The 17,628-nt window shown below is 42.4% G+C and overlaps 2 protein-coding genes across 6 annotated transcripts in view; one reads left to right on the top strand and one right to left on the bottom strand.

Annotated features, from left to right (window-relative positions):
• LOC121537019 (protein disulfide-isomerase A5-like) overlaps positions 1-979 on the bottom strand; it is a 62,642-nt gene extending 61,663 nt beyond the window's left edge. The window contains exon 1 of the mRNA XM_041844750.2: positions 900-979. Coding sequence (XP_041700684.2) covers positions 900-965 — 66 coding nt within the window. The 5' untranslated portion in view covers positions 966-979. The remainder of the gene's footprint in view (positions 1-899) is intronic.
• Positions 980-2,437: 1,458 nt separating this feature from the next.
• sema5ba (sema domain, seven thrombospondin repeats (type 1 and type 1-like), transmembrane domain (TM) and short cytoplasmic domain, (semaphorin) 5Ba) overlaps positions 2,438-17,628 on the top strand; it is a 189,524-nt gene continuing 174,333 nt past the window's right edge. For all 5 annotated transcript variants that reach the window (XM_045206609.1, XM_045206608.1, XM_045206607.1 and 2 more), the window contains exon 1: positions 2,438-2,521. The gene's annotated coding sequence lies outside the window, so the exon portion shown is untranslated. The remainder of the gene's footprint in view (positions 2,522-17,628) is intronic.

Here is a 17,628-nt window from a genome sequence, read left to right as displayed (position 1 = left end):
AATGTAGTTATACTAATAAAAGGGTCGACATATCATCATAATAAATGTTCAAATGACTGACCATGAGTCATAATAACCCCACCTTCGTTCAATCACCTAGCTGTAAGTGATTCCAAAGGGCATTTTGATCATAAACGTAAACCACGCCCACCGTGGAAAATAGTTGCAACTTGTTGGGGGGTGACCAGTAGAGCAACGGGCGGTCTTTATCACATTCACGCTTCAAAAGGAAAGAAAGCGTTCAAATTAGGAGGCTAATTTACGCATTCCGCCAAATCACAGTTCTCTTCCCAAAAACGGTGTTCCAAAATAGACAGTCAGCAAAAAAGATTATTGTGCCTTGAAGCCAGGCAGTCACACGAATGACACACAACATAGAGAGACGAACAAGTGAGGTATGCAGGACAACTAGGTAAAAAAGAGATTAATAGAAACCTGAATAGAAATCTGCAACAATGTAAAAGAGATTATTGGGTTCTATTGTAGATTATGTGTAATAATTGTTCCCTATTTTCAAGGCTCTGTTCCAGCCAGGTTCGCTTTACGTCATCATAGGAATTCTATATCCATTCTCGGAAGGGACACTAGATGCATGTTGTGCTGGCAATCCATTCACGAGGATGTACACCGTTTTGATCAAACAATATGAAATGTAGCCTAATGTCGATATAGCCTAATGTCGATATGTAACAACAGTAAGATGCAATTGACTTGTATTTATGAGCCTCAGGTTCAGGCTCTGATTTAAAATTGCTAGGGCTGTCAACTTTGCCTCCCTGCACGAAGACACGGTAAAGACACATCGCAGGCTTTTGCAGATTAAATAAAAAGAACAACACCATTTAAATTCAAACATGTCTCTGCTTATATGACACAAATAATTAGCATAAACAGCTTACCAACAAGACGAATATGTACATTTTCAGCTCTCTCATCCCAATTCCGTTGCCGTTCCAAGAAGCCATGATGCCGTTGCCACGTCTGGATACGCACGCGCAATCGGGTTTTACACCGATTCTTGAGCAGCCCGCAAGGCTTCTTAGGAAATGTAGTTTTGGAGGATAGGCTATAGTTCGCAGTATCAGAGAGGGGCCCTGGCCCCGCCACAGATTGAAGCGCTTCTAGCGTTTTGGGAGCCCTAAACGATATTTGGTTTTAAAACTAATTTCCTGCAATTCTACCCATTTTGCCATGATTTATGCCGGTCAGAAATTCTTTCGGCCATGATTACTAGGCTACACGGTTTAGATAGCTGGCTAGACTAACATACCTAGCAATCTATGATATGTTAGCTGACATGGGCTAATTGAGTGACTGTCAGTGACAGACATAACAAGAGAAAAACTGCTGATGCACTACCAAATTTCGAAATTGAACGTTGTGTATTCTACTATCCATCTAACTGTAAATGAAGACCCTGACTGACTTCCTACAATTATTATTTCATTGGTTGGGGCCGCTTATGTCTAGAAATGGCACTGAGGAAGTGTTAGCCAGGTGAGAGTAAGCATATGGTTCTTACCATCTCACTATAACATTTACTTCATTTAGCAGATGCTCTTATCCAGAGGGTTAAGTGCCTTGCTCAATTGCAAGTCCACAGACTTTTCACCAAGTCAGCCCAGGGATTCAAACCAGCAAACTTTCGGTTACTGACCCAACGCTCTTAACCTCTAGTGCACCTCTCCTTACTTTATACCCTATTCTATTTAAATGCAAAGTTGCTCCAGGCCTAAGTTATTTATCTGCAAATAAATGGGAACATCACTCAGGCAACGCTCCAAGTCTGGAAAGCCAGTTCGATGTGGGCGCATCATGTAGGCTACTGCTCTCAACCTGTACTAGTGGCGGGAAATCAGGAATCGCCACTACAGTCAGACCACTGTGACTGAACTAAACTATTCAAACTTCAAAGCTGGAATCAACTGCCATCAGAGAGAATTGAATGTCAGGTACAGTATATGGTTCACAATATATTCACGTTTTTTGTGTGAAAATTATCGTGAACTTCCATAGATTCAGATATAAAGTAATTGTAAGCAGGTTGACAAGGGTTCCCTTAAAAAAAAAAAAAAATAGTCAGGCTTTAAATTGGTACCAACCTCACATAGAATATCAGCATCGGGGAGACCATGGGAAATGAGGGGTGTTTTTGTAAGTAAAATAACATTTATTGCACATCACCATATAATAATAAAACAACTCTCGTTAGTGAAGTGTCTTTAATATGAAACACAGGGAGGTCATGACAAACCGTTACTCCATACTCCAAGTATGTATACGCGTTTGTTAAAAAAAAAAAAAAAGCACATTCTCTCTTGTGCACCCCTCTCAGTTAGAGTTGCGATGGTCCTTGTAGTAGAGTCCAATTCGCAGAGAGAGCGCAGTAACCAGCTGCAGGTCGTTTTGATCGAGACCTCGGAGAGAGGAGATACACTTCTGTTGAGGTAGCCTGAAGAGTCAAGAAGAGCCCTCGTGCTTTGCGTGACATTTAGAACAAGTTGGGAAAAAAACATCAAAGGTAAGAATAGACTTTCATGTATGTATTGGACGGTTGAATTTCATGTCCCTTGGTCATATTGGAATTGCACGATAGTAATTCGATTTAAATTGAACTTTTAAAACGAAATAAACAAATAGCCTAACTTTCCATTAAGCATTTTATTCTGGAATGATTATCCTTTTCCAAAATGGTGCTAGTTATAGATAAGGAATAAAACACACATTTTTTTCAATTAATTGATAGAAAAGCCTATATTGAGCACCGTTTCCACATTTTAACACCAAACCATTTATCATGCGATTTATTAGAAGTTTCAGTTCACAAATGGTCTTACTTAGACATAAAAGTATATCTCTGTGTTATTTTGTCCATTTTACCATAACTTGAATAGAGGGCTCTGTTGGCGTCGTAGTTTGTTCCATAATATCGCATATTTATTCAGAGCAGTTAGCGGTTCTTTTATACCGCTCGAGCTTTACTTTCTACTCACGTTCCAGCGGAGGATCAGAGGCATTTTTGGGCTGCAGGAGCCTACCGCCACATTTCCACTGTTACAAACTTACTTGTGTTGTGCTGTCCGTAATCAGGAACCGTGGGGTAAGGTTAGACAGATGCAGAGGTCCAGAGAGTAAACTCTCCAAATTCACTTTTCTCTTTCTTTCTTGATCTATTTTGTCCTGTGATTAGAAATGTATGTTTTTCTCAAATAAATGAGAATAGTAATGTCATAAAATAACATTGAAATGACTCGTGCAGCTTGGAGAATAGACCTTGCACCGGTTGTCCTTTTTCTTTCGTCTTGCGCAACGTCATGGGTGCCAAGTTGATAGTGGATGGATGATAAAATTGTAGATTTATTACTGGCATCTCACTGACACCTGCTAAATCTCAGTTTTACAGCTTGCGGATTTTGCAAAAATAAAAAATGAGCGAATATAGGTCGTTGCGCACAGAGAACATTATATTCTCAACGACCGCGAGTTGCCTTCCCCTTTTCCCTTATTCCTCCTTGATGTGAAGTTGATTCATTATTAGGTTGTCGAAATTAAAAACAATAAACGAATACAGTAAATGTCAGAATTCTGAATTTAGCATTGAATCTTATGGTAGGTGAAGTCTTTCTCCCCCTTTACGCATCTCAGACACTTCTATTCTCCAAGCCATGTTCACCCTGCGGCGACATCGCATAGAATAACATAGACTTACTTCAGGGATTACAACACATCTAAACAGACAAAAAGGTAAAGAATGACGACTAGGCTGAAACACCAACTGATTCCTTTTCAAGTTCAAGGCTCCGTTTTAAAATTGGTATTGTATCCATTTGAGAATGTTGCATTTTTAGAGCGCGATAGAGGGCAGTGTTCAGCAACGCTGCACAGCTGTGGACCACAGGCAGGTGAGAGGGAGAGAGAGTGGAGGCGAATGTGACGGAAAGCATTTACACCTGGCATTGCTGCCATATTTTCGTATACTTTCATATTTTTGAATACTTTATCTAATTATGAAATCTCCTCTTATATGTTGGGCCTGAATTGCCCAGAAATACTGTCGGAAAAATGTTGTTTTGTTGGGCTATAGAGTGAGGACAGTGAGGCTATCTGACTTCAAATCCGAGGTTTATCGTTTATTTCTGGACTGGTTTGTCTATGGAACCTCTGCCAACACATCAGTTTCTGTTAAAGGATTGCGGCTGCACTGTTTAATGTTGTTTACTAAGCTATCTGCATGTCAAATGTATTAGTTCAGCCCGTGAGCCGTTGGTTCGTTTGTCAGTAGTCCTTTAATATTGAGTTAATACTCAGAAGTCTGTCATAAAAATACATGAATTGTAATTAGATATACTTTTTCAGTAGGCCCATAGCAACCAATTGGTTAATTCAGTGCATACCACTATGGCTCAAAGCTCTTGATAGACTGTTTGGAGATGTGCATAAATTGGTTTTCTTTTCCACAATTTGCGTAAAAAACATTTTACGTCTTATTACTTTTCGTGTTTAAATTCTACTCTTGGATACTCACTTCCCTATAGTGTTTCCATTATAGCCTATGTCAAGCACCATGAAAGTTGCGAATTTGTTTCTAACTTACACAATCCTCCCGTCATTTGGCATTAATTGGCTTTGTATAGACAGTGTGTCAGTAACAATGCAAAGGGCTTTTCCAGCCATTCACAATAGCATTTGGAAACAATCACGGCATCAGTGAACTAACGGAAAGCATACTGCTCTGCTGACAGCTTCTCTCACAGTCACACAGCGTTGCACATAATAACACATTGCTTATTTCTTATATGATTCTATCTAATCCTTATTCAAACCTGGATGTATACACTGTTTTCCATCAGACACCTGTAATGAGACCAGGGTAATGTTTTCAGTCTCCAATTTGCCCTCAGCAAACAAATGTGCTAATTTGGGGTGCGTCCCAGACTGGACCCTATTTCCTTGATAGTGCACTACTTTGGACCAGAGCCCTATGGGTCCTGGTCAAAAGTAGTGCACTATAAAGGGAATATGGTGCAATTTTGGACGTAGTCTTGTTCAGAAGTTCACTGAAGTCTTTACACCACCATGCCTTGAACAAATGTGCTGCCTACTCTATTAATATTCATACAAACCCCCACTCGGACGGACGTTAATTCAAGTACTGTCTTAGATTCCTGAGTCCGTCCTTTCAAATGTAAAACAGGTTTTCATCTTTAATGAACTTATGAGGGCCCTTGACAGTTCTTCGTTGGTGGGTTAACTAAGCAAAGGGTCTCTCTGAGACAAACACACACCAAAGCCTTGTGGACAGACGACTATAGTGGTAGTCTATGTAACCAAGGCGTCCACATATCTATTATATAGGGGGAATGGCAAAGTCAAAAGCCATCTGATATCAGCATAAATTATTTCTGTTCATTAATAAGTCTGATGGGTGGAATAATGAGTCGTTGGCCCTCATCAAAGTTTTAATAGTGCATATTTAAGCCATATTAATTATTTCTGACGTCGGCGGACGGCGCATCAATTGAGAGGGGACAACTGAGATAAAAGTTTAATGCAGGCAGACCGAGGAACTTGATCTGACCAACCTGCCGGTTAGATATCAGTACCTGGATGTAAAAAAGGGAGACCATGGATGCATCCGAAATGGCACCCTATTCCCTGTTAGTGCACTACTTTTGACCAGAGCCCTATTTCAGACGCAGCCCATGCTCAATATACTCCTGACTGCTGGATGCTGGAGGAGAGAGTGCGTGTCAGAGCCAAAGGAGATAACGGATACTCTAAAGATACAGTAGATCTGGTGTTTTGTACTATAGGGGAGAGATAAGACGCACACAGAGGTTTAGCTCCATTTCAGATGTACGCAATCACTTTAGTTTATGTGCAGCTGCCAGCTAATGTTGATGTGAGAATATGATTTAAAAAATACACCTTTTTGGGCCCAGAAATAAATTATATGTTGATTGAACTATGTTTTTCATAGGGTCTACATAATAATGTAATGTTATGCCAGTGTTATTTCTCTCAAAGCATACTGAATAGCCAACCATTGGTATTCCAGGGGCCTCCTGCCACAATAGAGACAGATTCATAGTTAGAATGCCCCTGAGTTATTCTGTAAGCAATGCCTCTTGACAATAATAAACATAGCTATATAGCACCTCACCTATTGACCTGTCGCTTGGCACAGAGAAGTTGTTTACATATTCCACGCTTTTACAATGGTGGAATTCTGAGTGAAGTACGCCACTACCTTCAAAGCAACTTGCCAATGCCAAACTTTGACTTAGTAAAGATACCAACAGAACTGCTGTAAGGCTGTCTGGCTCTGTCGTGCCTCCTCCTTCCAGCCTGGGGAGTTTGGTTTTGCCTGTTGAGCTTTGTTCAGGGCTGTGGGCCGTTGGAGGGAGAGAGAGAGTGATCTATCCTTTAAAAGTGGGGCTCAGTTTTATTCATATGGTAATTGAATTAGTGCTGAGCAGAAAAACAAAACTACGTAGCTACCCACATGCCTTTTCAGAGAAAACATCTCTCTGATGTGTTTGGTGGTATTGGTGCTGGATCTAAAGGTGTGTGTGTGTGTCAGTGTGTGTGTGTGTGCCACCCACCTTGTCTTGTGGTTTTTGGCTTTGTAGACGCCTGTCCTTTACTATCAAATGTTTAATATTCTGAACACAAATGGCGAACAGTCAAGTCCCTCCATCGCTATCCACTGTGTAAATACATTGGAATAATAGCTTGAGGCACAATGACTTGTGAAGGTCCTCCTTTGCCATTCTATCGATCTGGAGATCCTTCAGTTGTTTGTTTGTCCACTGGTGCTGATGATAGGTTCCCTCCCTGATGGGACTGTCATGGGGCTTGTTTGGTGTAAAGTGGACCGGTTCGAGTGTCACCAACTCCCTAAACTCTCCACTCTGCCTCAAATCCATCTCTGTGTGACCAAATAGCTCTATTTTCATGTCATCCAACAATTGTAAATGCCTGGAGTTTGCTAAACAGCATTGGCACTTGGATTTGAACCGGTGCTTTGGTCAGATGACATGAAAATAGAGCTCTTTGGCCACGCACACTAGAGGTTGGTTTGGCGTCGAAATGAGAATGCATAAGCAGAAAAGAACCCCATACCTACTGTAAAATATGGCGGTGGATCTTTGATGCTATAGGGCTATTTTGCTTCCCCTGGTCCTGGGGCCCTTGTTAAGGTCAACGGCATCATGAACCTTACCCAGGACCAGGACATTTTGGGCCAAAACTTGGTTGTCTCTGCCAGGAGACTGAAACTTGGCCGCAAGTGGATATTCCAGCAAGACAATAACCCCAAGCACACATCAATATCCACAAAGAAATGGTTAATTGGCCACAAAATCAACATTTCAGACACACCAATAGCTTTTTCTGTCCGATAGTACTTTGCACCTTTGAACAGAGTGCCGGCCGTAATTTGAGAACTGAGTGTGCATCGATTTTACATGTAGATTCGCATGAAAATGTCGGGAGTCAGGATCTTAAGATCCCTCCCAATGTGTTCTCCAACTCATAAAACATTTGGGAAAAAGGCAAATTGCCGTTATCCTCACAAGGTGAGGTATTGAAAGGTATTCAAAACAGGTGTGTCAATTATTTTGACCCCTACGTTTTTGAGAAGCAAAACAAATATTACCTGTTAAATAAAATATATTTCTCTGAGCAATTGTATTAGTATAAAATAATATAATTTCCAGTTTTTTTGCATACAATATAGCTCAGTATGTTAATCATTTATTTTATACAGTCATTTTCGCTCATCTCTATCAAGGGTGTTAATAATTTCGGACCCCACTGTATTTTACCTGCTACTGGTTGACAGTAAAAATACTAGTGACCTTGTGGACAGCCGAGCAGGGCCCTAGATCTTTCATGTGATGGGAAAAACTAACAGAATGGAAAGGGCCTATTTAGCAGAGTGATAGCTGGGATCTGTTGCTTGTTTGATTCATTATTTCACTTGCCATTAAGCAGGAAAAATAAAGGCTGGTTCTGGGATAGTTTGACTATTAGGTTTTTGTCTTGTTGCCAGCAAAATGCAGGGACTTTTCTTAGGCCTTAAAGCAATAAGGAAGTGAGGGTAGAGTGTTGAACGGATGGAAAGTAATTTTTAAAGCTTTACAACCAGACAATCTAGACTAGAGAGAAAAGGAATAGCCTACGTGGGGCTTCTCTCTGGGTGGGGAGGTTGCTCACACACAGAGAATAAATGGATAGGATGTGAATGAATTATTCTATGAAGTCTCTCTGGACTCTGACTGGACCCATTCAATCTCTCAGGACCCATGGTGGTCATTGTTTTTGAATACTGTGTTTTTGGCATGGTCTTCAGTGTCTGTCTGAGTGCGTCCTAATTGGCACTCTATTCCCTATAGTGCACTATCTTTGGCCAGAGCCCTATGGATAGGGTGCCATTTGAGACACATCCTCTGTGTGTAACCTGGTCTCTGCGGTTCACTGCTCTAGCCAGCATCACAAGCCTGTGAAATCCAATATGGCCGCTCCGCTGTCAGGCCGCATACTGTGTGCAACCCCTAATTAATGCTTGATGCGAGCGAACAGGCTCAATTTGTCTGCAGAGTCGATGTTATCCTTGTTGTTATTGTTCTCCTCATCCTCTCCTCCTTATTGTCCTAAACAGACAGAATGGAGAAGAAAGCGAAGACAATGGTGATTTCAAGTCTGGAAGTCAAAAATATATATCTTTGTAAGTGCTGAAATTCAGTTGATTGACAGTCTGGTCAACAGTTTATAAAGGGATTTTTCTGCCTTGAAATGACCCTGTTATAATCATTGTTACTTGCACACATATGTTTTTTATGGTCTTGAAGGGGCACTATAGTGTATGTATCTCATCCAAACCTCAACTGACCATATCAATTATGGATTGAGGATATGCTTTTGTTGTTGGACAAGAGACTCTGTAGTTGTACGTGAAGCGGACGTGAAGGCATGTGCCTGTTCAGCCCTACAAGGCCTCAATGAGGAGAAGAAAGAAAGAAAGGGGGGAGGGGCAGAAAACGCTCCCACAGTTGATCTGGCCATTGTGGGGGGAGGAACACTATTCCCATTGATGCCGTGGATGCATGATAGTGAAATGGTGAAACCCCCCCAAAGAATTAGGAAGGGGGCTCTTTGAGAGTAACAGGCGACCCGGAGGACTGTGTTAGGAGATGGGTGTTAGAGGCTTTGTGGTGATGGTGGGAACATTATCCCTGCTCCAGTGATTTAATACCCCTGTGTTCAAGGAGGAGCTCTCTGACTTGTGTGTGTGTGTGTGTGTGTGTGTGTGTGTGTGTGTGTGTAGGCCTCTGAGGCTGTCTCCCCTCACCATAGCCTCTATGAGTCTTTGGTCTTGAGGCCTTTTGCCTAGGGTCAATGTCCCGTAGGAACAGGTCCTTTGTGAAAGTGGAAATGCACTCTCACACAATACAAAACCTTTCCCTTCCCTTTTAGACTTACCTGAGGGGTGAGAAATCTCTATTCTTGCCTAAGGCTTTGCGCCGAGAGGAAATGGCTGTAGGCGTACTGTAGGGCATGGTTCATATAGGAAGACGCCTCTAGCATACATCAACGCAGTCTAGCTAGGAGACCCCAGGACTATCACGTCTGGCTTTTCAGTTTTTATATTTTGTGGAAAGATTAGCATTTTCTATCATTTTTTAAAATGTTCATTTACAGTCACCTATAAGTAGAAGCAGCCATAACTCTGTTTTGACCTCTTCCTCTTCCCAGTCCAATAACACAGAGGGATTGTAAAGTGAACCAAACAAAGCCCATCGTTACAGCCACCCCACACTTAATCACTGATTTGGCCATTAACTGTCTTTGATTAGCTGTCTCCAGTGGGACATACTGTATAATAGTCTCATTAATGTTAGCGACTGGGTGTCCTGCGGTCCTCAGCATGACTAGAGAACAGCCGGTGGCTTTAACAGTGTGTGTGTGTGTGTGTTTGTGTGTGCGGCATGGCTAGAGAGCTGCCAGAGCAAGTGGTAACATCCTCTCCCCCTGGTCAGAAACTCTTCAACACAATCAGATAATCAACAGTAAGTATTTGTCCTAAATGGCACCCTATTCCCTATATAGTGTAGACTTTTGACCAGGGCCCGGAATACTGTAATTAACAGTTGATTATAGTAGCACTGTTGAAAATAGTGCACTATATAGGTAATAGGGTGCCATTTCGGTGCAGCCTAAGAATCCAGCCTCTTCTCCCCTCCCGGCTCTCTTCATGTTCTCATGTGCATTTCTCCGTATCTCATCAACACGTTAAAATAGAGCAGGATTCGGCCCGCGAGTGATTTTGGTAAAAAAAAAAAAAAGACTAAAATCACCAGGAATTCAGCTTAAAATGATTTTTTATGTGAAATCTGTTCACAAGTGTGACGGTTCTTGTCCCGTCACCATCTAGTATAAATGATCACAGATACAAAGGTACTATTTAATGTATTGAGCACCGGTGTGTGTAATGTGCAGCAGAGCGCCGTATGAGCGAAGGGTTTGCTGCTCGGGGCAGGCACACAGCGCGCACACAGCAAGCTGGCACAGAAGCAACAAACAACACGTTTTAGCGATCTCTTGGCCATTATTACACTGATCACCTAATATTGTTGAGAATCCTTTTGCTGTGCTCTGTATGTGAATATCTGTTCGCTAACTGCGGTTGTATTTCAGAAGCTGAGATGTGTACTTACAGTAACTTGATGTACGCCTCGTTCTGGGAGTTGTAAAGGAAGTGACGGCGCTTTCAGACCCTTTTTGTGAATGGGTTCCTGCAACTGTACAAAGCCATTCACCTGTGCTTGAAAATAAAATAAAAACTAGTTGCAACTGCCTACCATCTTCCTGTCCAGTCCTTTGGCACCTTAGACACAACTCCAGCTTGTCCGCCTCCTTACACCAAGTATTCCCACAAATACAGAGAGAAATATGTGATCGTGTCTCAATATATCAAGGTATGAAATTATTATGTTATTTTCAATAATCGGGCTTAATTGCGGTCATTTGCAGTGTACAAATGATTATAATTATGTTCCGGCGCCCCAACCATACGCTCAGCCCATAATTGGCCTCCGGCTGAATCTAGTTGCCTACCCCTGAAATAGAGGGTCTTAAACACTGGCTGAGAGTAAGTCACAGTGTGGGCCTAATAATATTGCAACGCTAAATGTGATGGGAGAATCAGAGTTTGTTATTGAAACCATGGACAAATGTAACACACTGGGGTTGATTGACAGTTACTGTATTGCAGTTGGGATAAACCCACACAGTTCTGAAACTTGGATGGATGGACAACTGGTCCTTAGGGGATGCTGTGTTTGGGTCCCATCCTTCTTTGCTTTTGATTGATCAGTGGCATTGATAATCTTGCAGTAGCCTAGTTCTCATCTTTTTGTTTGATAGTTCAGTTGTTTGATAGTTTGATAATCTGTTATTGGGAATGTGTCCCTGGCTAATTGAAGGTTGTGTATGCAACAGCATTTCAATCTTTGCCAAAATGAATGTGCATGTTAAAGTGTTCATCAAAAGCAGTTTTTCTGACCTGATTAATCTGTTCTCATCTTGAAAGGTTGTATTATGATGTGTAGACTAATAAGACCTTTTAGTGGATTGAAAGCAATTGTCAGTTACATAAGGAAAAATGTATTCATCGTTCAATTTGGATTCATTATATGTTTCAACAAACCTTTGAACAAAAATCAATCAAAGCTTCTGTAATAATTGTTTTATTTAAAACTTCAAAGCAGTGGCACAATTGCTTTGATTCAAGTCAACAACAAAGATTTTTCTCTCCATAACCTTCCCTTTCCTGTTATGCCTCTGACCAAACTGGCAGACACTATCATTTCTCAGTATGTGTGGACCCCTACAGTCATTGATGGACCCTGACATTGTGTGGTGATAGAAGGGATATTAATTGCCACCTGTATTGAATAAGCATTTCACTGTAACGCCTCGAACACACCTACAGCGTCATTGCGCAAAATGGTACACATCATCATCTGGTTATTTGTGCAACAAAAGTTCAACATTCACCTTCTGCTACCATTTCTGTCATGCCATCTACGCATGCAATTTGATGCATACGTTCGACTAATCCAATGTACACACCACACAGAACACACTGCAACTGCCTGTGCAACGCAAAGCTGCAAGGCAAACACAGCGTTCCATTGGAAATGAATGTACTTCTGGTGTACCAAAACACAATGACGCTGTTGGTGTGATCGAGGCATAAGTCTACACCTGTTGTTTACGAAGCATGTGACAAATAAAGTTTGATTTGATAAGGCAAAATATTGTGAGCTGGGGTTAGAAGGTTAGAATACTACACTGGCCTGATACAAATACAGTCAGTGGTGGAAAAAGTACCCAATTCTCATACTCGAGTAAAAGTCAAGATACCTTAATAGAGAATTACTCAAGTAAAAGTGAAAGTCACCTAGTAAAATACTACTTGAGTAAACGTCTAAAAGTATTTGTCCTGTCCTGCTAAGCATTCAAAATGTAACAAATACTTTTGGGTGTCAGAGAAAATGTATGGAGTAAAAAGTACATTATTATCTTTAGGAATGTAGTGGAGTAAAAGTAAAAGTCTAAATATAAATAGTAAAGTACAGATACCCCATAAAACTACTTAAGTAGTACTTTAAATAATTTTTACTTCAGTACTTTACACCACTGGATACAGTATGTGTCGCAAATAGCACCCTATTCCCTATACAGTGCCCTACTTTTGACCAGAGCACTATGGGCCCAGGTCAAAAGTAGTGTACTATAACGGGAATAGGGTGGCATTTGGGCCTGATACAGTAGAACCAACTGCACTCAGCAGCCAGATGTTCAGGGTAATAATTATATTGTCTCTTGATGACCTTTTGTTGGCAGGTGAGAGGAACCCATTAGCCTGATGCCAAAAAAAAACGAGTTATCCTCCACACTCCCCAAAAGGGTCTCTTACCAGGGCTTTGGGTAGCTGGATACCAAGCAGACCTCTGGTTATAGTGAGCGGTTGCAATGTGGGTACAGTGACAGTTCAGTGGTCAGACACAATCGGTGACATTTCGACAGCTACAAAAACACAGACAGAGCTATTGTCAAACCAGACAGGATCACTTCCAATACAACAGCACAGACTCAGCACCGCAAGGCATTCTGAAAGCTGTTTTGATGCTTGCCTTGCTTTTTTGCCTTCTTAAAATGGGGGCCTAATGTGTTTCATGGTTTGAATGGTTGAGAGGTGTCTTAAGTCCTCAGCCTCAAACCATACAGTTCTGGGAGGCCATGGTCTTATCCAGGCTAAAGAACAAGAGGCTCTGAATGTTTTCTCAAGAGGTAAACACTATGAAAGTGCAAGGCAGCATAAAGCGTTATGCATATTAATGTGTCCTTGCAGCTTTTATTCAATTAAAGCTGCAATATGTAACTTTTTGGGTGACCTGACCAAATTCACATAGAAATATCAGTTATAGATCTGTCATTCTCATTGAAAGCAAGTCTAAGAAGCGGTAGATATGTTCTATGTGCGCTATTTCTATGCTTCCCATTAAGTTTAGTTTACTTTCAGCTTCAAACAGATGAAAATACATTATTGGTTATTGAAAATATATTTCACAGCGGTTTAGATGGTACAATGATTCTCTACACTATACATTGCTTGTTTTGTCACATAAACTGAAATTAGGCAAACTATTAGAATTTAGCAACCAGGAAATGGCAGAGCAATTTCTGCGTATTGCACCTTTAAAGGCAGAAATACTTTTTGTGCTACACCAAACCACTTCCCTCTTTGTCGCTGGCTTGTTTGCCGTGAGCTTGGCGCTTGTTTCTATGGCGATCAGTAGTTTTGTGCGGGGGCACTGATGTTCCTCCCAGACACCCTTAGACAGAGGAGAGGGTTGACAGTGATTAATGTCCAGGGTGTGTGTGTATGTGTGTGTGTCCAGTCAGAACCAGCACGCTAGAAATGCAATGAAATCCTAGTCATTCTGTTTCTATAGCCTCCACTGCTTCCTATAGTGGGACTCACAGTTTAGTAACCGAGCACTTTGTTTATACTTTGTTTACAACCAACTTGATAAATTATCTTTCTCAAAGCTACAACACACTTGTTTTATGGCCAATTTCGAGCGACAATGAATGTGTGCAATACTGGAAAGAAATAGTCCCTTGTAGCTCAGTTGGTAGAGCATGGCGCTTGCAACGCCAGGGTTGTGGGTTCGATTCCCACGGGGGGCCAGTATGAAAATGTATGCACTCACTAACTGTAAGTCGCTCTGGATAAGAGCGTCTGCTAAATGACTAAAATGTAAATATTCACCTGCGTGGTGTCTTGGACAAACCTATTCCATTATTTCCTCCTAGCCACGTTGTTGATTATAATCACCCCCATCCTCTCCCCTCTTTTCATTTTTCCATTCTGAGACATCAAAGAGGCGGTGGCCTTTTCAGACAGCATGAGGGCCAGTCAACTCTGAGATGTGGTACGGTACGGCAAGGTGCAGTTCTTATCGTGCAACCCATTAATGAGGCAAACGACTCTGATAAAATACTGCAGGCAAGACGTCTGCATGACACAGATAAGGACCAACCCCTGTTTCCAGTCCCTGTTTCCTCATATGATTCCAGGAACACTGTACAGTACCGTCAATATCTATCTGGGATATTTAGCTCCGGGGTGGTGGAATAAGTGTTGGTAAAGTACGTGCATTTCCATAATCATAGCCTTTCCCAAATGGCACCCTATTCCCTATGGCCCCTGGTCAAAAGTAGTGAACTATATAGGGAATGGGGTGCCATTTGGGACACAGCCATAATATTAATGGGAGAAACCATTAAACAGGATTCCCTATACATCTCCTATAGCTAATCCTTTTAACATATGGATTAGTCTGACCTCAGCTCCATGTTAATGTGAAGGGAAACCTCAAAGCGGTGTTAGTGGGACCTGCTTCGCTTTCATGTTCTAACTGTGGCCAACCTGGCTGGAATTCCAGGAACATTTAAATCCCTTTGAGGGTCTTTACTTTGAGAAGGGAAAAAAATCTACATTTCTCTCCCTCGTCCTCCCCTCCACTGCTCCTTCTCGTGTGGTGTTGTATGTGTTTGGTTAAGCATCATGGTCAGAGGAGAAAGGCCTCCTTCTTTGGACGACCTCCACACCTGGCTTCTCTCCCCTCCTCCTAACCCCTCCTACCCTCCCTGGCTGACTCAGTAGTGGGACGGTGCTCAAAGCATACAAACTACATCCTGCTGGACTCACCCACACAGAGAGGAGGTAACACCTGGCTGTCATTCCTCCCTGCCATTGACCCTGACCTCCAGGGTCAGACATCCAGGCCCACTACTCTGCTGCCTGGCTGTGTGAGGGGCCAGGAACCAGGCCACCTCTGCTCTGCCCCCATGGGCTGGGGCAGACTGGGGGAGACTGGGGTGGCGAGCTACAGACAGACAGACAGACAGACAGGCAGTGTGCCAGGCTGGGCTAAATGTTCTATGTCTCAAAGTAAATATGTCTGCTGTCAGGCCTCCCCTGTTTACAGTGGAGTGCAATGCCTTGGCTTGGACAAGGGCCCCATTGAAGGCTTCCCAAATGGAGCGTGTTTACAGTGTTAGAGGTTTAAGGGGAGCAGAGAGAGGACATGTGGAGGTGGGTTGGGGGTGGATGAGCGGGACATGCTGGCCGGTATTTGACAAGTTCGCAAACACACATTGCCGCTGAAATGGCCTCCTGGAGAGACTTAGGTGGATCTTCTGGTTGTGGTCTGTGGAGAGCTTATTGAATGGTCCACTGAAATGAATCTGTATGCGCCAAACAGACTCAGTGCTGCATGATACAGAATATGTGTAGGTTTTATGTGTATGTGTGCCAAATCAAATTATGTCTTATTTTCAAACCCTTGGCCTGAATTGTTGGTGGGCATGTTGGTATAAGAACAGACAAGACCTCTGGGTTTGTTCAGACAGACATCAGTGCTCCCATGTGTGTGTTTAGTTAACACACCAGCCCAGCACCAGCCATTGCATGTATCTAGTCTGTTCCTGTCTGTCTAGTGTGTGTGTGTGTGTGTGTGTGTGTGTGTGTGTGTGTGTGTGTGTGTGTGTCTAGCATGGCCTTGCAGACTGCATGATGACTGACATGTTGTCCAGACAGCCTTGTCTATCTCATCAGCTCAATGCTAAATCCTGCCTGGCCACACGCACATACACACACACACACACACAAACACACACACCAGATCCATGCTCACTCTCTAACCATCATCACCATCATCACAGTGTGGATGTTCAGCCAGGTCACTTCCAAGGCGATATTTGACGTTCTTCCAGGTCCCCAGGGTGTCGGGAGATGCCTTCAGAACTGTCCACTAGGGTCAACGGTGAGCGCTATAACCGTCAAGTAGGCTTGCGGCTTGTTGTGGACGGGGATGGTGGATGGGCGTAAGCTGCGAGCTCCGGCTCTGAGGGTCGCATGTTCAATCCCAGTGCTAGGCACTCGTTAATTTTTGTTTTGTTTTAACCCTATCCCAAACCTTAACCCTTACCTTAACCATTCAGAATGAATGCCTAAACTTAACCGTCGAAATTTGACATTTATCCCCCCCTGGACAAACATTTAATACTTAAGTCAAACCATGTCAAACCGTGAGATCTTGTTGTGATGTTCTAGGGGTCTGTTCATGTAGTAAATCAAATCAAATGTTATTGGTCACATGCGCCAAATACAACAGGTGTAGACTTAACAGTGAAATGCTTATTTACGAGCCCATTCCCAACAACGCAGAGATAAAAAGTAAGACAAACATATGCTAAATAAAAAAGGAACTAGTAACACAATAAAAACAATAACGAGGTAGTTGAGGTAATTGAGGTAATACAGTATGTACATGTGGGTAGGGGTAAAAGTGACTAGGCAATCAGGATATATAATAAACAGAGTAGCAGCAGTGGATGTGAAGTTTGAAAGTGAGTCTATGTGTGAGTGTGCATGTGTGTGTGGCATCAATATGCATGTGTGTGTGTGTGTGTGTGTGTGTGAGTGTGTTGGGTGATGGATCGATGATGGATGGTGGAATGATAGAGAGATGGATAGATAGATAGATGGGTAGGTAGCAGATGGACAAAGGTAGTACTTGTAGTTACACTATTCCAACACAGGTGTATGTGTTTTTCAGCTGCACTCTGCTCTCTCATTTTAGCAACATGTTGTAAGTGAGTTATGATGCCCTCAGGGAAAGAGAGACATAGAAGAGGTTTGGATGACAGTAACTTAAATGTGGGGCTGAAGCCAGGTTACCCCACTGTGTGAAGGCAGTAAGCCAGGTGACCCCACTATGTGAAGGCAGTAAGCTAGGTTACTCCACTGTGTCAAGGCAGTAAGCTAGGTTACCCCACTGTGTCAAGGCAGTAAGCTAGGTTACCCCACTGTGTCAAGGCAGTAAGCTATGTTACCCCACTGTGTCAAGGCAGTAAGCTAGGTTACCCCACTGTGTCAAGGCAGTAAGCTAGGTTACCCCACTGTGTCAACGCAGTAAGCTAGGTTAATCCACTGTGTCAAGGCAGTAAGCTAGGTTACCCCACTGTGTCAAGGCAGTAAGCTAG

Source organism: Coregonus clupeaformis, chromosome 23, assembly GCF_020615455.1.
Source record: "Coregonus clupeaformis isolate EN_2021a chromosome 23, ASM2061545v1, whole genome shotgun sequence".
Lineage (NCBI taxonomy): Eukaryota > Metazoa > Chordata > Actinopteri > Salmoniformes > Salmonidae > Coregonus > Coregonus clupeaformis.
This window is presented reverse-complemented; position numbering and strand designations above follow the sequence as displayed.